Genomic DNA, 21,474 nt, shown 5'->3' on the forward strand with positions numbered 1-21,474 from the left:
GAACACACCGTCTCTACACCCCATACCAAATGTGTAGGCCTAATGCAGTGTAGTTTCCAAGAACTACTAAATGAGAGCCGGAAGATCGAAGCTCAGGAAAGGCAACCTGGAGAACACCTTGGAGTGGAACACACCATCTCTCTACACCCCATACCCAATTTGTAGGCCTAATGCAGTGTAGTTTCCAAGAACTACTAAACGAGAGCCTGAAAATCGAAGCTCAGGAAAGGCAACCTGGAGAACACCTTGGAGTGGAACACACCATCTCTCTACACCCCATACCCAATTTGTAGGCCTAATGCAGCGTAGTTTCAAACAACTACTAAACGAGAGCCGGAAGATCGAAGCTCAGGAAAGGCAACCTGGAGAACACCTTGGAGTGGAACACACCATCTCTCTACACCCCATACCCAATTTGTAGGCCTAATGCAATGTAGTTTCCAACAACTACTAAACGAGAGCCGGAAGATCGAAGCTCAGGAAAGGCAACCTGGAGAACACCTTGGAGTGGAACACACCGTCTCTACACCCCATACCAAATGTGTAGGCCTAATGCAGTGTAGTTTCCAAGAACTACTAAATGAGAGCCGGAAGATCGAAGCTCAGGAAAGGCAACCTGGAGAACACCTTGGAGTGGAACACACCATCTCTCTACACCCCATACCCAATTTGTAGGCCTAATGCAGTGTAGTTTCCAAGAACTACTAAACGAGAGCCTGAAAATCGAAGCTCAGGAAAGGCAACCTGGAGAACACCTTGGAGTGGAACACACCATCTCTCTACACCCCATACCCAATTTGTAGGCCTAATGCAGTGTAGTTTCCAACAACTACTAAACGAGAGCATTAAGATCGAAGCAATGGCGAGGAAACCTGGGGCACACCTTGGGGAGGCAGACACCGTTAGTAGGCCCTACCAAAGTTGTACCCCCAATGCAGTTTTAAAATTCCTAGAGGCTGAAAACAAGACTATTGACGCTCAGCTTTTTTCAAAGGAACACAGCTGAATTGATTGGCGCAGACAGACACAGGTATTAGGACTTAACCCAAAAATGTGGCTCACTACAGCTTAAAAAAGTTACAGGGGTACACAAGCAGCAGTGCTCTGGGCAGTGGAGGACAATTTCAATAGTGGACCGCAGACAGACTTTGTACGCCTACTATTAAAAAAAGGATGCTCTATGCAATTAAAAATAGGTTCCATGGGTCCACGGGCAGCAGTGGTGTGGTCAGTGGACGAGTATTGGAAGGAGGGACCGCAGACAGGCGTAGTAGGCCTAACATAACAAAAGTTAGGCTGTAGACACTGTAAAATTGGTTCCAGTGGTACACGGGCAGCAGTGGTGTGGTCAGCGGAGGAAAATTGGAATTAGGGACTGCAGACAGACTTTGTAGGCTGTCCCCTGTGGACCATGCATCCAACACATTAACCCAGTGCGCCGTAATGGACACGTAACTTTTTGTGGACATGCCTACTGGTCCATGCGTCTCTTGTCAGGTGCACCTTTCTACTGTTTGATTGCCTGAGTGCTATGACAATGCAGACTTTTTCATGCCGGTGGAGGGCTGGGATGGCTTTTCTCGCAAAAGAAATGTCGACTGGGTAGCTTGAACCGTTGCACAGCGTAGTTCATCTGGGCTTTCTAAATATAAAACAAAGAAAAAAAGGAGGCTACATGCACTTTCAGCTGGGTTCCAGGGGTACACGGCCAGCATTGGTCTGGTCAGTGGAGAACTATTGGAAGGAGTGACCGCAAACAGGCATCGAAGCCCTAACATAATAACACATTGCTGTTGGCAATTTTAAATTGGTTCCAGGGGAACACGGGCAGCAGTGGTGTGGTCAGTGGAGGCCTAGTGGAAGGAATGACCGCAGACAGGCATCGAAGGCCTAAAATAATAACACATGGCTGTAGGCAATTTTAAATTGGTTCCAGGGGTACACGGGCAGCAGTGGTGTGGTCAGTGGAGGCCTAGTGGAAGGAGTGACCGCAGACAGGCATCGAAGGCCTAAAATAATAACACATGGCTGTAGGCAATTTTAAATTGGTTCCAGGGGTACACGGGCTGCAGTGGTGTGGTCAGTGGAGGCCTAGTGGAAGGAGTGACCGCAGACAGGCATCGAAGGCCTAAAATAATAACACATGGCTGTAGGCAATTTTAAATTGGTTCCAGGGGTACACGGGCAGCAGTGGTGTGGTCAGTGGAGGCCTAGTGGAAGGAGTGACCGCAGACAGGCATCGAAGGCCTAAAATAATAACACATGGCTGTAGGCAATTTTAAATTGGTTCCAGGGGTACACGGGCAGCAGTGGTGTGGTCAGTGGAGGCCTAGTGGAAGGAGTGACCGCAGACAGGCATCGAAGGCCTAAAATAAAAAAATTGGGCTGGCTGTAGGCAATTTTAAATTGGTTCCAGGGGTACACGGGCAGCAGTGGTGTGGTCAGTGGAGGTATATTGTAAGGAGTGACCGCAGACAGGCATCGAAGGCCTAAAATAATAACACATGGCTGTTGGCAATTTTAAATTGGTTCCAGGGGAACACGGGCAGCAGTGGTGTGGTCAGTGGAGGCCTAGTGGAAGGAGTGACCGCAGACAGGCATCGAAGGCCTAAAATAATAACACATGGCTGTAGGCAATTTTAAATTGGTTCCAGGGGTACACGGGCAGCAGTGGTGTGGTCAGTGGAGGCATAGTGGAAGGAGTGACCGCAGACAGGCTTCGAAGGCCTAACATAACAAAAATGACAATACAATGGTATTGTCAGTGGCAGGCATTGAAGGATGTCAGCGCATAGACTAAACATTGGTGGAGCTGTGAGATAATTTTGCAAGTGGTAGAGCACTGTTTGAGCTGGGGGGGGGAACTGTCTTGTGGCCGGCGGTACAGGCCCAGGGCCCCTCATATTACAACGGTGTGTCTGACGTTGGGTGCGCACCACCACCGCCAGAGACACTTTATTGTACTAGGAGGGACCCAGTGGCAGTGCCGTCGACCAAAAGCGGGCACACCCACCTCTTCAGACAAACAGCACTCTCACGGGTGCTGTCGCCAAGTGTCGATACCACGACCCCGTGTGGGGAGTTTGGCCATTTAGTGAGGTGTAAACATGTCGTATGCTGGACAATCAGGTGCAGAAAATTACGAGATTGGAAAAGGCATTCAGAATAGTCCACAGGCAAGACCTTTTCATAGGAAAGCTAGGTGTCAGCCGGGCAAGGTGGGGCAAAAGATTTCGAAATCCAGTTGTGGTTCATTTTAATGAAGGTTAGATCATCTACATTTTGGGTAGCCAGACGAGTCCTTTTTTCTGTTAGTATTGAACCTGCAGCACTGAATACTCTTTCTGATAGGACACTAGCTGCCGGGCAAGCAAGCTCCTGCAATGCATATTCTGCCAATTCTGGCCAGGTGTCTAATTTGGATGCCCAGTAATCAAATGGGAATGACGGTTGAGGGAGAACATCGATAAGGGATGAAAAATAGTTTGTAACCATACTGGACAAATGTTGTCTCCTGTCACTTTGAATTGATGCTGCAGTACCTGTCCTGTCTGCGGTCATAGCAAAATCACTCCACAACCTGGTCAGAAAACCCCTCTGGCCAACACCACTTCTGATTTCTGCCCCTCTAACTCCTCTGGTCTGCTGGCCCCTGCAGCTCGTGTGAGAACGATCACGGGCGCTGTGTGCAGGGAATGCCAGAAGCAAACGGTCAACAAGAGTTGATTGTTTGGTTGCTAATATTAGTTCCAAGTTCTCAGGTGGCATTATATTTTGCAATTTGCCTTTATAGCGAGGATCAAGGAGGCAGGCCAACCAGTAATCGTCATCGTTCATCATTTTAGTTATGCGTGTGTCCCTTTTGAGGATACGTAAGGCATAATCCGCCATGTGGGCCAAAGTTCCAGTTCTCAAATCTGCGGTTGTGCTTGGTTGAGGGGCAGTTTCAGGCAAATCCACGTCACTTGTGTCCCTCCAAAAACCAGAACCCGGCCTTGCCGCGCCACCAATTTCCAGTGGCCCCGGAAAAGCTTCCTCATTAAAAATATAATCATCCCCATCATCCTCCTCGTCCTCCTCCTCCTCTTCGCCCGCTAACTCGTCCTGTACACTGCCCTGGCCAGACAATGGCTGAGTGTCATCAAGGCTTTCCTCTTCCTCAGCTGCAGACGCCTGATCCTTTATGTGCGTCAAACTTTGCATCAGCAGACGCATTAGGGGGATGCTCATGCTTATTATGGCATTGTCTGCACTAACCAGCTGTGTGCATTCCTCAAAACACTGAAGGACTTGACACATGTCTTGAATCTTCGACCACTGCACACCTGACAACTCCATGTCTGCCATCCTACTGCCTGCCCGTGTATGTGTATCCTCCCACAAAAACATAACAGCCCGCCTCTGTTCGCACAGTCTCTGAAGCATGTGCAGTGTTGAGTTCCACCTTGTTGCAACGTCTATGATTAGGCGATGCTGGGGAAGGTTCAAAGAACGCTGATAGGTCTGCATACGGCTGGAGTGTACGGGCGAACGGCGGATATGTGAGCAAAGTCCACGCACTTTGAGGAGCAGGTCGGATAACCCCGGATAACTTTTCAGGAAGCACTGCACCACCAGGTTTAAGGTGTGAGCCAGGCAAGGAATGTGTTTCAGTTGGGAAAGGGAGATGGCAGCCATGAAATTCCTTCTGTTATCACTCACTACCTTGCCTGCCTCAAGATCTACAGTGCCCAGCCACGACTGCGTTTCTTTCTGCAAGAACTCGGACAGAACTTCCGCGGTGTGTCTGTTGTCGCCCAAACACTTCATAGCCAATACAGCCTGCTGACGTTTGCCAGTAGCTGCCCCATAATGGGAGACCTGGTGTGCAACAGTGGCAGCTGCGGATGGAGTGGTTGTGCGACTGCGGTCTGTGGACGAGCTCTCGCTTCTGCAGGAGGACGAAGAGGAGGAGGAGGGGGTGCGAACGGCTACAGCCAACTGTTTCCTAGACCGTGGGCTAGGCAGAACTGTACCAAACTTGCTGTCCCCTGTGGACCCTGCATCCACAACATTCACCCAGTGTGCCGTGATGGACACGTAACGTCCCTGGCCATGCCTACTGGTCCATGCATCTGTTGTCAGGTGCACCTTTGTGCTCACAGATTGCCTGAGTGCATGGACGATGCGCTCTTTAACATGCTGGTGGAGGGCTGGGATGGCTTTTCTGGAAAAAAAGTGTCGACTGGGTAGCTCGTAGCGTGGTACAGCGTAGTCCATCAGGGCTTTGAAAGCTTCGCTTTCAACTAACCGGTAGGGCATCATCTCTAACGAGATTAGTCTAGCTATGTGGGCGTTCAAACCCTGTGTACGCGGATGCGAGGCTAAGTACTTCCTTTTTCTAACCATAGTCTCATGTAGGGTGAGCTGGACTGGAGAGCTGGAGATCGTGGAACTAGCGGGGGTGCCGGTGGACATGGCAGACTGAGAGACGGTGGGAGATGGTATTGTTGCCGCCGGTGCCCTAGATGTAGTGTTTCCTACTACGAAACGGGTGATTCCCTGACCCTGACTGCTTTGTCCTGGCAAAGAAACCTGCACAGATACTGCAGGTGGTGCGGAAAATGGTGGCCCTACACTGCCGGAAGGGATGTTGCGCTGCTGACTAGCTTCATTGGCCGAGGGTGCTACAACCTTAAGGGACGTTTGGTAGTTAGTCCAGGCTTGCAAATGCATGGTGGTTAAATGTCTATGCATGCAACTTGTATTGAGACTTTTCAGATTCTGTCCTCTGCTTAAGGTAGTTGAACATTTTTGACAGATGACTTTGCGCTGATCAATTGGATGTTGTTTAAAAAAATGCCAGACTGCACTCTTTCTAGCATCGGATACCTTTTCAGGCATTGCAGACTGAGCTTTAACCGGATGGCCACGCTGTCCTCCAACAGGTTTTGGCTTTGCCACGCGTTTTGGGCAAATACGGGCCCGGCAGATGGAACCTGTTGCGATGTTGATGCCTGCTGCGGCCCCTCCTCCTCCGCTTCAGAACTGCTGCCGCCTGCACCCTGTTCCCCCAATGGCTGCCAATCGGGGTCAAGAACTGGGTCATCTATTACCTCTTCTTGTAGCTCGTGTGCAACTTCGTCTGTGTCACCGTGTCGGTCGGTGGTATAGCGTTCGTGATGGGGCAACATAGTCTCATCAGGGTCTGATTCTTGATCATTACCCTGCGAGGGCAATGTTGTGGTCTGAGTCAAAGGACCAGCATAGTAGTCTGGCTGTGGCTGTGCATCAGTGCACTCCGTGTCAGATTCAACTTGTAATGGGCATGGACTGTTAACTGCTTCACTTTCTAAGCCAGGGACGGTATGTGTAAAGAGCTCCATGGAGTAACCCATTGTGTCGCTTGCTGCATTCTTCTCTGTTGTTGTTTTTGCTGAAGAGGACAAGGAAGCGACTTGTCCCTGACCGTGAACATTCACTAACGACGCGCTGCTTTGACATTTACCAGTTTCACGAGAGGAGGCAAAAGAGCTAGAGGCTGAGTCAGCAAGATAAGCCAAAACTTGCTCTTGCTGCTCCGGCTTTAAAAGCGGTTTTCCTACTCCCAGAAAAGGGAGCGTTCGAGGCCTTGTGTAGCCAGACGACGAACCTGGCTCCACAGCTCCAGACTTAGGTGCAATATTTTTTTTCCCATGACCAGCTGATGCTCCACCACTACCACTACCCTCATTACCAGCTGACAATGAATGCCCCCGGCCACGACCTCTTCCACCAGACTTCCTCATTGTTTTAAAAACGTAAACAAACTAACGGTATTTGTTGCTGTCACACAACTTACACGGTGAGCTATAACTTCAGTATGATTTAGCTACCCCTTTACAGGTGAGTGAGACCACAACGAAAATCAGGCACAATGTTACACACTCTGTTGTTGGTGGCAACAAATGAGAGAGATGCCACACACGCAGGACTGTCACTGAAGCACAAATGTAAATATTAATCTCCCACTGATTTGTTTTTTTGTTTTTTTTCAGGGAGACTTTAGGAAAAAAAAATAATAGAATAAAATGATTTTTTCTGGAAGAATTTAGAAACCAAATAAAATAAAATGATTTTTTCAGGGAGAATTTAGAAAACAAATAAAACAAAAAAAGGCTTTCTATGGCCCACTGAGTGAGAGATGACGCACACAGGAGTCAGGAGTGGCACACAAGCCCAGAGGCCAATATTTATCTCCCACTGATTGATGTAGTGATTTTTTCAGGTAGATTTTGGAACCCAAATCAAGCTAAAAAAATAATAGGCTTTCTATGGCCCACAATTGGAGAGAGAGAGAGAGAGATGGCACACCCAGGAGTCAAGACTGGCACACAAGCAGAAAGGGCAATATTAATCTCCCACTGATTTGTTTGTTTTTTTTTTCAGGGAGACTTTAGGAAAAAAAATAATAGAATAAAATGATTTTTTCAGGAAGAATTTAGAAACCAAATAAAATAAAATGATTTTTTCAGGGAGAATTTAGAAAACAAATAAAACAAAAAAAGGCTTTCTATGGCCCACTGAGTGAGAGATGACGCACACAGGAGTCAGGAGTGGCACACAAGCCCAGAGGCCAATATTTATCTCCCACTGATTGATTTATTGATTTTTTCAGGTAGAATTTAGAACCCAAATCAACCAAAAACATAAATAGGCTTTCTATGGCCCACTATTTGTGAGAGAGATGGCACGCTCAGGAATGGCACACAAGCCCAGAGGCCAATATTAATCTCCCACTTTTTATTTTTTTTCAGGGAAAATTTATAAACCCAATAAAAAAAAAAAAATAGGCTTTCTATGGCCCACTATCTGAGAGAGAGAGATGGCACGCTTAGGACTGGCACACAAGCCCAAAGGCCAATATTAATCTCCCTTTTTTTTTTTTTGTTCCAGGGAAAATTTATAAACCCAATAAAAAAAATAATAAATAGGCTTTCTATGGCCCACTATCTGAGAGAGAGAGATGGCACACTTAGGACTGGCACACAAGCCCAAAGGCCAATATTAATCTCCCACTGATTGATTTATTGATTTTTTCAGGTTGAATTTAGAACCCAAATAAAGCAAAAAAAAAAAAGAAATGGGCTTTCTATGGCCCACTGAGTGAGTGATGATGCACACAGGAGTCAGGAGTGGCACACAAGCCCTGAGGCCAATATTTTTCTCCCACTGATTGATGTAGTGATTTTTTCAGGTAGATTTTATAACCCAAATCAAGCAAAAAAATAAATAGGCTTTCTATGGCCCACTGAGTGAGAGATGGCACACACAGGGATGGCACTCTAGCAGAAATGTCAATCTTAATCTCCCACAAAAAAAAAAAAAAAAACAGGGAGTGTCCAACAATTACTATCTCCCTGCAGCAATAAGGAGTGGACTGATGCACAAATTAAATAAAAAGTGTGGACAAACAAAAAAGATAGCTGTGCAGAAAGGAAGGAACAAGAGGATTTGTGCTTTGAAAAAAGCAGTTGGTTTGCACAGCGGCGTACACACAGCAATGCAGCTATCAGGGAGCCTTCTAGGGCAGCCCAATGAGCTACAGCGCTGAGGGGAAAAAAAAAATGTAGCTTCCACTGTCCCTGCACACCGAAGGTGGTGTTGGGCAGTGGAAATTGCTACAGCACAAGCGGTTTGGTGGTTAATGGACCCTGCCTAACGCTATCCCTGCTTCTGACGAAGCGGCAGCAACCTCTCCCTAAGCTCAGATCAGCAGCAGTAACATGGCGGTTGGCGGGAACGCCCCTTTATAGCCCCTGTGACGCCGCAGACAGCAAGCCAATCACTGCAATGCCCTTCTCTAAGATGGTGGGGACCAGGACCTATGTCACCACGCTGCCCACACTCTGCGTTTACCTTCATTGGCTGAGAAATGGCGCTTTTCGCGTCATTGAAACGCGACTTTGGCGCGAAAGTCGCGTACCGCATGGCCGACCCCGCACAGGGGTCGGATCGGGTTTCATGAAACCCGACTTTGCCAAAAGTCGGCGACTTTTGAAAATGAACGACCCGTTTCGCTCAACCCTAGTGGTGTGTAAAAGTGGGTATTGGGGGCCGACAACAAATTATGCCACTATGCACAGCTTTACTTAGGGCGTTAACAATCTCACCATTACCTTTTCTTCCTTGTTTCTAGTCTTCCAGATAACTATTGTGAATATGTTTGAGTTTTTCACCTATAAATGACTATTCAAGTTCAAGTTCCCAAAGTTGTAAGATTTGACAGCTAGGTTGCTGAGAGCTGACACATAGGACACTACATTTTAATCTAAATATTGTAGACAAGTCACTTCAGACACCTCAGCAGCCAAGTCTAGGACAGCTTATAAATTTGCTCTTACCTCGAGAGCTGTAATGCTGATGAACAGCTCGGACTTGCTGGAGTAGGCGCTCCAATACCTCAATCTGTCCCTTGTGCTTGAGCTCTCGTCCGTCGTAGTCTTTCCAGTCTGTTAAGTAAATGCAGACAAAGTTAGTAGCTAAGATGAGGTGTCAGTAAAGACAGAAAGATACAAGAATTTGCCATGACATTAAAACATCAACACACATGCTAAGTCTCACCTCTTACAATTTCAGTTTTCAGTACCTTATAAATTAAAATTTGTGCAGAAAGAAGAATTTATTGGTTACATGTACATAAAATGTGTTGTTCAGCTGATCTAAAGTTATATTGCATTTATGGGTCGCCTATACTAAGGGGTTCCATAAGGTAGTTCTAATTGGAAGCCTGTGTAGAAATAGCCAAGGAAAAATCCTAGACTTTGAGCAGGCTACGCTTGAAAAAAAAAAACAATTCTGATCATAAACCATCACCTAAAAGTAACACAAACTATCACACATTTTAATATAGACTTTTAGCTAAGATCTGAGCACAGGTCCTTTGCTCTTCCTTAAAAAAATAAAACCTTTTTGTGTAGAACCAGACATTGTTTCAATGGTAGATGTGGAGATGGAGCGTAAAGTTTGGCTTTTGTCACACTTGATGTTTCGAAGTTTTGCTTAATTTTATTTTTTCATTCTAGGCTTTTAAAAGTACTAGAAAAAAAGTGTTACTAATGTAACACAACTTAGAATGCCACCAAAAACATCAGCAAAAAATGCCCTACAATAGTTTCCATTGACTGATAGGAGGAGGAGGTGGAAAACCTTTTTTTTTTCTCATCGGTGAAAAGAAATTTTTGAAAATCGTGCACTTTATTTTGGTTTATAACCTTTTTTGTGATGTTTAGAGCAAAAAGTTGCATGATCCACTGACATGTTTTAAAATTCATGTAGAAATTTTAGCTGAAAAGCACAAATCAAAAGAAGAAATTGGTGCAAATCAAAAACAGCCTTCAGACAACAAAAACTATACAAAAAAGGTGTAAATTGAATAATACATTTGGACTATGGGTATGTTTTTAACTTAAATTCCACACACAAGAGTTGTAAAAAAATCACGCTTTCTCTAAAAGCGCACATAAATCTGTAATTTGACATATTGTAGATGTTAATTTGTTATGATTAGCATGCAAGACCTTCAATGTGTAACATTATCATAGGAGAAGACAAATACAGCAAATTACAGCAAAACATTACAGAAAATTATAGAACCCCAAATAATGACATCACTTAACAACAGGCGCCAGACGTACGAGTCTAGATGCCAAGTATTATTTCTGCTTAGCCTTGTTTCATCTTTTCTTTGTTTTGCTGACATGGAGTACAGATATGTTTTAGATTTATAAGCTGGATAAATTTCTGTGGTATTTGATCATGATCTGCACAATTACCGATCACCAAAAACGGATACCATGAATTAAAGGTTTCTGGCAAGTCATATATCAATTTGTAAAACAGTCGTGTGATGAATGTTCGTTCAACTCTTATGATTGTGAATGATTTGTGCCAACCATTACTATCACGAGGTTAAAAAAAGAGATAAAAATAGATATTTATATATATATATATTGAATTTTTTAAATCATGCATTACCAAGTTAAGATTACATTCGCACTTGCCTCTTTTGGCCAAAATTATGCATCAATCTTTGCAAGTTAAAACTAGGAGAAAAATCTGAATAGAAATAAAAGTATAATAAAAAGATATGCACCTACTGGGTTTCGGCATTGAGATGTTAATGCAAAATACAACAGTGAGATTCTGGTGCTAAGACCTTTAGAAAACATGATTCAATACAGCAAAACTTTAGACTCAATAGAAAAAAAAATAATGAATACGAATGAAATATTAGTTTAATCACTGGAATCTTTATTTTTCTAATTTTTATAACACCTCGGCTGGTGGGTCTCGTCTCCAAAGTGCAGGGAGATCGGGTCCCACCGGTTCGTGGACATCCCCCAGGTCCCCACAATACTTCCAACCTTGTTCATGTTCCCGTGGTGCCCCTTCCAGCTGTAGCATCCTCCCGCGTGTCTCCTCTGCTCCCCCACTTCCTGGTTGCAGGGGAGCGAGGATAGGGAGCGTGCACCGCTGTCTGAGCATTTAAAGAGCTCCCAGCCAATCGCTGTAAAATCTGTGAGTATTTAAGGTCCTCACTTCCTTTAGGAAGTGCCTGGGCACCTTTGTGTCTTGTTTTTCAAGTTGTTGTCCCCAGGTCTCAGTCCTGCGCTTGAGAGTGGTGTCTTCGCTGCTCCATACTTTGATACTCTGTGTTTTTCTCCTTGTACCCTGCTCCATCCGTCAACCTTCTGTCCACAGTTTCTGGCAGTATCCTTGGACCTCCTGGTTCTTCTCCTCCAGTTCCCTGGACCTCTTGCTCCCTGCCTCGGAGTGTCTCCATCCCATTCAGGTCTGATCTGCTGGTCTTGGAACCCTCTCACTCAAGCCTCCTTGGCTCTCTCAGGAAAATCCCTGTATAGGGGTTCGCTCGCTGTTGCTCCCTCATAGGTATTCAATGTCTCAGTCCGGGGGGTCCTCCCTGTGGGATTTCCTGGTTGTGCTCCAAATAAAATCTTGCATTCACTTTACGTCTTTGTCCGGCTGGTTCGTAGGGTTCAGCTTCCACAGTGTACTCTGTGGTCCAGTGGGTTCACTAACTTCCCTCCGCCTGCCTCGGCATAACAATTTTCTGTTTGCATTTAAAGAGAACCAAGTATAAGGAATTTATAGCTCAAATTAATGCCATGTATGTCCTGCACCACCTGTAAAGTGCCGAGTATCACCACACACTTTCTGCATCACAGTACCACGGCGTCACTTAATTTATGTTCATATTCAAAATGCACTGTTGAAATTCTACTGTTTGTGTCCAATAATATTGTATGATTCTAGAGTGTGCTGTGAAAATTCTTTGCATGTATATTGGGTTACCGCCTTGTTCACTGGCACCTCACATGATCTGAAGACTGAATGCACTCCAAATTTGTGAGTAATCTGTCCTCTATGTCAGAAGATTGTATTTGAATTAACCATTCCCATGTAGTGATGTTTCTCTATGCCACTAGAACTTTGCAAATGGAAAAGCTCAGAGGAGAGTGGGAGTTGTGGACCAAATGTACAGACTATGTTTATATCTCAGTTCTCTTTCATATGACTTAGCTATTGTAGAAAATATATCATGTGTCTTTCCTGTCTGCTTCCTTCCAAATGATTAAAGTTTCTGAACCATGCTTGGCAATTAAACTTGATTACAGCTGTAGATTAGAATTTTCTTAAACGTGTATACTGATATAGGCAAACTATTCATTGGAAAAGTGCGAGCTGCTATATCAGCATGGGTCTGACCTTTAGGATTCCCAGAGATCAACATTATAAGATGTGTGTGTCTCCCATTGAATGGAGTTGAATTGATAGGATCACCAGGGGAGGTTGATATTCTAAGCCTCAAGTCAGAGTGAACAGAGGATCCAAGCAAGCAGGAGAACACGTTGGAAGTTAGGACTTGGCACATTCAAGAATCTCAGGTGCAGCAGAACTGATGAAGTGGAACCCAGGAGGCACCAAGAAAAATCACAGTATACACAGAATATGGAGCCAACCAAAAGGTCTGGAGTCACAATCCCAGCACAAGTATGTTTTAGCGGGCCTTATATAAGTCTACAGTTATGATGTCATTGATCCACCCTGGGCAATTTGAAAAACCTGACGTGGAGGACAACAGAGGGTAGCGGACCTATGGGAACGAAGTGGAGCTCGGGAAACCCAGGACAGTTGCGCAACAACCAATGAATTGCAAGTTTTGTGGGTGCACTGTCCTTCTTTTTAAAGCATATGACATGGTCAAACTGGCCAAGCATCAGTTGTACGCCATGTACTTAAATACAATGGCAGAAGTAATCCACAACCTACACCCAACTCAACTCATCTTGACCCTAGTCTTGTAGGCATGGAAGAATGGTGGACACAATTCTGCCATTCTGGTGATCAGTGAAGGGCAGTGGTCAGCTCATATAGTAGTTTGTGTAAACCAGAATTTGCATTTTAGAACATATCTTTGCTTACACACCTTATATATGTTATTCAATTTATGACATAAATGTCGCATGTATTTACTTTTAGTATTAAGTTCCAGCACTTTAAAAAGAAAAAGAAAAAAACCTTTAACATTACTAGTCAAAATAAGGCTACGTTCACATTAGCGGTGCGTCGGGCGCAGCCGCGGCGACGCATGCGTCATGCGCCCCTATATTTAACATGGGGGTGCATGGACATGCGTTGTCTTGCATTTTGTGAGGCATGCGTCTTTTTTGGCGCAAGCGTCAGGGTGCAGAGGACACAGAGGACGCAGCAAGTTGCATTTTTTTTGCGTCCAAAAGCAAGCCAAAAATGGACGCATGCGTCACAAAAACATGCGGTTTTGCATGCGTTGTGCGTTGCGTCGCCGACGCAACACACAACAACGCAAATGTGAACGTAGCCTAAGTCAAAAGTTTGAATGTAGTGTTATGCACTCATTTTAATATGGACACATCTTAGGAGAAATTTCTAAATATCCCTGAGAATTCTGTTTCTATCTCAGCATAAAGACTTTTCAAGGTAATGAAAAAAATATGCAAAATAACTTAAACCAGCCAAATCATAGCTGTAGATATCAATGTTTTGAGGGTTCTTACTCCTCATCAGAACAAATTAGGTTATTGGTTGGATGAATGAGAGATCTTTGATGTAGCTGAGGGGGTCACTGGTTCTCACTAAACAGACCCAACTGAGTATGGAGACTTATTTTCAAGCAATGCAAGATGAATGAAAAAATGGAGAACAGTTTTAAAGCTTTTTTTTCTTCCACTGGCCAAGTGCTGTGACTTACTGCCTAATTGGACTGTGCCTTTGGACTCTGACTCCGGGAATGGTCCGTGCACAGAAAGCATAAGATGAAATGTGCAACAGTTAAGCTGAAAACATACAAATGATTTCACTTTTAGATTTTATGTTACTCATTTCTTGTTAGATTTAATGCCATAATAAAAGCTATATTTTTATATCATGCTTTTTTTTAGATAGATAAAAATGGAGTTTGTAGAAATCTTATGGGATTGTGGGCAGCAAAGAATTCCTGCGGAAGCTGGCTTAGCTTACAAACAACTGTTTTCATAGCATTCAATAATACTGTATAATAGTATATTACTGAGCACCGGTGCTCAGGAAGGATATAATGGAACTAGAGTGAGTACAAAGGAGGGCAACAAAATTAATAAAGGGGATGGGAGAACTACAATACCCAGATAGATTAGCGAAATTAGGATTATTTAGTCTAGAAAAAAGACGACTGAGGGGCGATCTAATAACCATGTATAAGTATATAAGGGGACAATACAAATATCTCGCTGAGGATCTGTTTATACCAAGAAAGGTGACGGGCACAAGGGGGCATTCTTTGCGTCTGGAGGAGAGAAGGTTTTTCCACCAACATAGAAGAGGATTCTTTACTGTTAGGGCAGTGAGAATCTGGAATTGCTTGCCTGAGGAGGTGGTGATGGCGAACTCAGTCGAGGGGTTCAAGAGAGGCCTGGATGTCTTCCTGGAGCAGAACAATATTGTATCATACAATTATTAGGTTCTGTAGAAGGACGTAGATCTGGGGATTTATTATGATGGATTATAGGCTGAACTGGATGGACAAATGTCTTTTTTCGGCCTTACTAACTATGTTACTATGTTACTATGTATATACTGCACTCTGTGAAGCATTGTGCAATATATCACCTATAAACATTACATGCTGCACGTATTTTGCTGAGGAATAAAAAAAAAGGAATTTTAGCACCTAAGGCTGATACCTGTCATTATTTTAAAACACACATACAGGCAGAAATGAAAACTTGACAGTGATAGTGAATCATTCTTTACAACACCTATTATACCTTCAATTCCTGGTCAATGGAACTAGTATTTCACTTAGTCGATAAACATGTATGTACTTCAACGTTGTGCTTAACCCACTGGCAGCTAATCTCTGAAAGAAATTCTTTATGACCATTGGACAGAACTTGGTGTATCAAGTCAGCTGAAAGCATGCTAAGGTGGGGATAGGTTATTATTATTATTATTATTATTATTATTTATTGTTATAGCGCCATTTATTCCATGGCGCTTTACATGTGAGGAGGGGTATACATAATAAAAACAAGTACAATAATCTTAAACAATACAAGTCATAACTGGTACAGGAGGAATGAGGACCCTGCCCGCGAAGGCTCACAATCTACAAGGGATGGGTGAGAATACAGTAGGTGAGGGTAGAGATGGTCATGCAGCGGTTTGGTCGATCGGTGGTTACTGCAGGTTGTAGGCTTGTCTGAAGAGGTGGGTCTTCAGCTTCTTTTTGAAGGTTTCGATGGTAGGCGAGAGTCTGATGTGTTGTGGTAGAGGGTTCCAGAGTAGGGGTGATACGCGAGAGAAATCTTGTATACGATTGTGGGAAGAGGAGATAAGAGGGGAGTAGAGTAGGAGATCTTGTGAGGATCGGAGGTTGCGGGTAGGTAAGTACCGGGAGACGAGGTCACAGATGTATGGAGGAGACAGGTTGTGGATGACTTTGTACGTCATGGTTAGGGTTTTGTAGTGCAGTCTCTGGGCAATGGGGAGCCAGTGAAGGGATTGACAGAGGGGAGAGGCCAGGGAATAGCGGGGGGACAGGTGGATTAGTCGGGCAGCAGAGTTTAGAATAGATTGGAGGGGTGCGAGAGTGTTAGAGGGGAGGCCACAGAGCAGGAGGTTGCAGTAGTCAAGGCGAGAGATGATGAGGACATGGACTAGGGTTTTTGCAGATTCATGGTTGAGGAATGAACGGATTTGTGAAATATTTTTGAGTTGAAAGCGGCAGGAAGTGGAAAGGGCTTGGATATGTGGTTTGAAGGAGAGATCAGCGTCAAGGATTACCCCGAGGCAGCGAGCTTGTGGGACTGGGGAGAGTGGGCAGCCATTTACTGTAATGGATAGGTTCATTGGGGGGGTCGCGTGAGATGGGGGAAAGATGATGAATTCTGTTTTGTCCATGTTAAGTTTTAGAAATCTAGTGGAGAATATTGGATGGAGAAGGTTCCACCTTGATCCATCATATAATCTAATGTAATGAAATATATATATATATATATATATATATATATATATATATACAGTGCCTACAAGTAGTATTCAACCCCCTGCAGATTTAGCAGGTTTACACATTTGGAATTAACTTGGCATTGTGACATTTGGACTGTAGATCAGCCTGGAAGTGTGAAATGCACTGCAGCAAAAAAGACAGTTATTTCTTTGTTTATTTTTTTTTTAAATTGTGAAAAGTCTTTTCAGAGGGTCATTAATTATTCAACCCCTCAACCCACCAGAATTCTGTTTGGTTCCCCTAAAGTATTAAGAAGTAGTTCAGGCACAAAGAACAATGAGCTTCACATGTTTGGATTAATTATCTCTTTTTCCAACCTTTTCTGACTATTTAAGACCCTCCCCAAACTTGTGAACAGCACTCATACATGGTCAACATGGGAAAGACAAAGGAGCATTCCAAGGCCATCAGAGACAAGATCATGGAGGGTCACAAGGCTGGCAAGGGGTACAAAACCCTTTACAAGGAGTTGGGCCTACCTGTCTCCACTGTTGGGAGCATCATCCGGAAGTGGAAGGCTTATGGAACTACTGTTAGCCTTCCACGGCCTGGACAGCCTTTGAAAGTTTCCTCCCGTGCCGAGGCCAGGCTTGTCCGAAGAGTCAAGGCTAACCCAAGGACAACAAGGAAGGAGCTCCAGGAAGATCTCATGGCAGTTGGGACATTAGTTTCAGGCAATACCATAAGTAATGTACTCCACCGCAATGGTCTCCGTTCCAGACGAGCCCGTAAGGTACCTTTACTTTCAAAGCGTCATGTCAAGGCTCGTCTACAGTTTGCTCATGATAACTTGGAGGACTCTGAGACTGACTGGTTCAAGGTTCTCTGGTCTGATGAGACCAAGATCGAGATCTTTGGTGCCAACCACACACGTGACGTTTGGAGACTGGATGGCACTGCATACGACCCCAAGAATACCATCCCTACAGTCAAGCATGGTGGTGGCAGCATCATGCTGTGGGGCTGTTTCTCAGCCAAGGGGCCTGGCCATCTGGTCCGCATCCATGGGAAGATGGATAGCACGGCCTACCTGGAGATTTTGGCCAAGAACCTCCGCTCCTCCATCAAGGATCTTAAGATGGGTCGTCATTTCATCTTCCAACAAGACAACGACCCAAAGCACACCGCCAAGAAAAACAAAGGCCTGGTTCAAGAGGCAAAAAATCAAGGTGTTGCAGTGGCCTAGTCAGTCTCCTGACCTTAACCCAATTGAAAACTTGTGGAAGGAGCTCAAGATTAAAGTCCACATGAGACACCCAAAGAACCTAGATAACTTGGAGAAGATCTCCATGGAGGAGTGGGCCAAGATAACTCCAGAGACCTGTGCCGGCCTGATCAGGCCTTATAAAAGATGATTATTAGCTGTAATTGCAAACAAAGGTTATTCCACAAAATATTAAACCTAGGGGTTGAATAATAATTGACCCACATTTTTATGTTTAAAATTTATAAAAATTTAACTGAGCAACAAAACTTTTTGGTTTGTAAGATTTATGCATCTGTTAATAAATCCTGCTCTTGTTTGAAGTTTGAAGGCTCTAACTTATTTGCATCTTATTAAACCTGCTAAATCTGCAGGGGGTTGAATACTACTTGTAGGCACTGTATATATATATATATATATACGGTATCTCTCTGATTTAAGGGCATAAAAATACAAAGTTTGAAAATTGCAAAATTTTAAAAATTTTCGTCATATTTCCGTTTTTTTCATAAATAATCGCAAGTAATATCGAAGAAATGTTACCACTAACATAAAGTACAATATGTCACGAAAAAACAATCTCAGAATGAGCGGGATCCGTTGAAGCGTTCCAGAATTATAACCTCATAAAGTGACAGTGGTCAGAATTGTAAAAATTGGCTCGGTGTTGTGAATTCTGTGGCAGAGCTCCCTCCTGTGGTCACAAGTGGTACATCGGCTGATTCTCTCTGGGAGCTTCCGTTTGTGGAGGAAAGTGGTACTGCGGCTTCTGAGTTTCCTCCCTCAGGTGATCTGGTGAGGTCGTTAGGTGCTTCTCTACTCAACTCCACCTAATGCTTTGATCCTGGCTTCCTGTCAATGTTCCAGTGTTGGACTTGTTTTTCCCTGGATCATTCCTGTGTCCTGCTGCTCTGCATAGCTAAGTTCTTCTTTGCTATTTGTTTGCTATTTTTTTCTGTCCAGCTTGTCTAATTGTTTTGCTGGAAGCTCTGGGACGCAAAGGGTGTACCTCCTTGCCGTTAGTTCGGTACGGAGGGTCTTTTTGCCCCCTTTGCGTGGTTTTCTTTAGGGTTTTGTGTAGACCGCAAAGTTATCTTTCCTATCCTCGCTCTGTTAAGAAAGTCGGGCCTCACTTTGCTGAATCTATTTCATCCCTACGTTTGTCTTTTCATCTTAACTCACAGTCATTATATGTGGGGGGCTGCCTTTTCCTTTGGGGTATTTCTCTGAGGCAAGGTAGGCTTATTTTCTATCTTCAGGCTAGTTAGTTTCTCAGGCTGTGCCGAGTTGCATAGGCAGAGTTAGGCGCAATCCACGGCTGCCTCTAGTTTTGTTTGGAGAGGATTAGGGATTGCGGTCTGCAGAGTTCCCACGTCTTAGAGCTCGTTCTATGATTTTGGGATCACTGTATGTGCTCTGACCGCTATTTCCATTGTGGTACTGAATTGCCTTTCATAACACTTGGTCATTAAGTACCAAATTGGCTCTGTCACTAAGGGGTTAAGACTAGTGTCTAGATATCCAGAAGTATTGGTATCGGATTGGATCGGCCGATATCCAAAAAATAATGGATATCGCCGATACCGATACCCAATACCAATGCAAGTCATTGGAACACAAATATTGGAATGTATATAAGCCCTTTCTGTCCTTCTACATCCTGTTACGCTCATTAAGGCCTCTTTCACACTTGCGTCGGTACGGGTCCGTTTTCAAGCCGGGTTAATAACGGAGAGGCATCAATAAGACGCCTATCCATTATTAATCCAATAGTAATAAAGGGTTAATAAAACACGCACACATTAGGGAAAAAGTATTTTAATATTCTTCATTTAATCATACTTACTGTTGTGAATTCTGCTCTTGGGCTCCCTCTTGTGGTTTCTAGTGGTATGGCTGCTCTTTGGAGTTAGCTGTCATCAGCTGCCTCCACTTATCGTCCGCTATTTCAGTCTGGCTCTTTCTTCAGCCTGTGCAACTTGTCAATGTTTCCTGGCTGGATTCACATCTCTGCTTGGATTCTCCTGGTTTCCTGACCAGTTCTGCAAAGATAAGTTCTGGCTTTGCCCATTTCAGTCCACATGTTGTGGACTTATTGTTCTGTGCATTCTATATTTGTCCAGCTTGTCAGTATGGATTTTTTCTGTTAGCTGGAAACTCTGGGAAGCAGATTTACCCTCCACACCTTTAGTCAGGTGTGGAGATTTTGTAAACTCTGTGTGGATTGTTTTGTAGTTTTTATACTGACCGCACAGTATCCTTTCCTGTCCTATCTATCAAGCTAGACTGGCCTCCTGTGCTAAAATCTGATTTCATTTCTGCGTATGTTATTTTCCCCTCCTCTCACCGTCAATATTTGTGGGGGGCTATCTTTCCTTTGGGGATTTTCTCTGAGGCAAGATAGGTTTCCTGTTTCCATCTTTAGGGGAAGTTAGATCTTAGGCTGTGCCGAGGGGTCTAGGGAGCGTCAGGTACCCCCCACGGCTATTTTTAGTTGCGCTGCTAGGTTCAGGGTTTGCGGTCAGTACAGATACCACCTCCTTCAGAGCTTGTCTCATGTTGTTCCTAAACCACCAGATCATAACAACTTACCATACTTCAGCGCCTGCAAAAAACATAAAATAATAAACTGTATATTACCTGTCCGCCGTAGTCCAATTAATAACGAGTGTCCCACGACAATCTCCCCTATAGAACAGTGACATCGGGTGATGTCACTGCTCTATAGGACCCTCAGTGACACACTGACAGGAGACAATGGCTCCAGCAGTGCATCACTGAGGTTACTATAGTTCAAAGTCTCACTTTATGGCAATTGCTGCGTGGGAAAATTTCTCACACAGCAATGCCTAAAGTGAGACTAGGGACTATTTTTTTACAGCGGCGGAGGAATACAGTGCGGAAGGATACATTCCTCCTGTCATTGGATTCCTGGAGCCCCTGGAGAGCGGTCGCATCAGCTGATGCTACCGTTCTCCACGGGAGATCGTCATGGGACACTCGTGGATTTCTGCGGACAGGGAGTATATTGGTTGTTTGTCATTTTAATATTTTTTACAGATGACACTGGCTTCAGGGAACAAAGTGACAAGTGATGGTGAGTTTGTACTCAGTTATATGTACTGTATGTCTATATGTATGTATTGTATGTAATGTATGAATGTATTGTATGTAGTATGTATGTAGTATGTATGTAGTATGTATGTACTATGTATGTATGTATGTAGTATGTATGTAGTATATATGTGGTATGTAGTATGAATGTATATATATATGTAGTATGTATGTAGTATGCGTGTATGTAGTATGTACAGGTCCTTCTCAAAAAATTAGCATATAGTGTTAAATTTCATTATTTACCATAATGTAATGATTACAATTAAACTTTCATATATTATAGATTCATTATCCACCAACTGAAATTTGTCAGGTCTTTTATTGTTTTAATACTGATGATTTTGGCATACAACTCCTGATAACCCAAAAAACCTGTCTCAATAAATTAGCATATCAAGAAAAGGTTCTCTAAACGACCTATTACCCTAATCTTCTGAATCAACTAATTAACTCTAAACACATGCAAAAGATACCTGAGGCTTTTATAAACTCCCTGCCTGGTTCATTACTCAAAACCCCCATCATGGGTAAGACTAGCGACCTGACAGATGTCAAGAAGGCCATGATTGACACCCTCAAGCAAGAG

General features: G+C 43.9%; 1 protein-coding gene across 1 annotated transcript in view; it reads right to left on the bottom strand.

Annotated features, from left to right (window-relative positions):
• ANKFN1 (ankyrin repeat and fibronectin type III domain containing 1) overlaps positions 1-21,474 on the bottom strand; it is a 935,619-nt gene that overhangs the window by 463,383 nt on the left and 450,762 nt on the right. Inside the window, exon 7 of the mRNA XM_069752446.1 lies at positions 9,363-9,470. Coding sequence (XP_069608547.1) covers positions 9,363-9,470 — 108 coding nt within the window. The remainder of the gene's footprint in view (positions 1-9,362; positions 9,471-21,474) is intronic.

This window comes from Ranitomeya imitator, chromosome 2, assembly GCF_032444005.1.
Source record: "Ranitomeya imitator isolate aRanImi1 chromosome 2, aRanImi1.pri, whole genome shotgun sequence".
Lineage (NCBI taxonomy): Eukaryota > Metazoa > Chordata > Amphibia > Anura > Dendrobatidae > Ranitomeya > Ranitomeya imitator.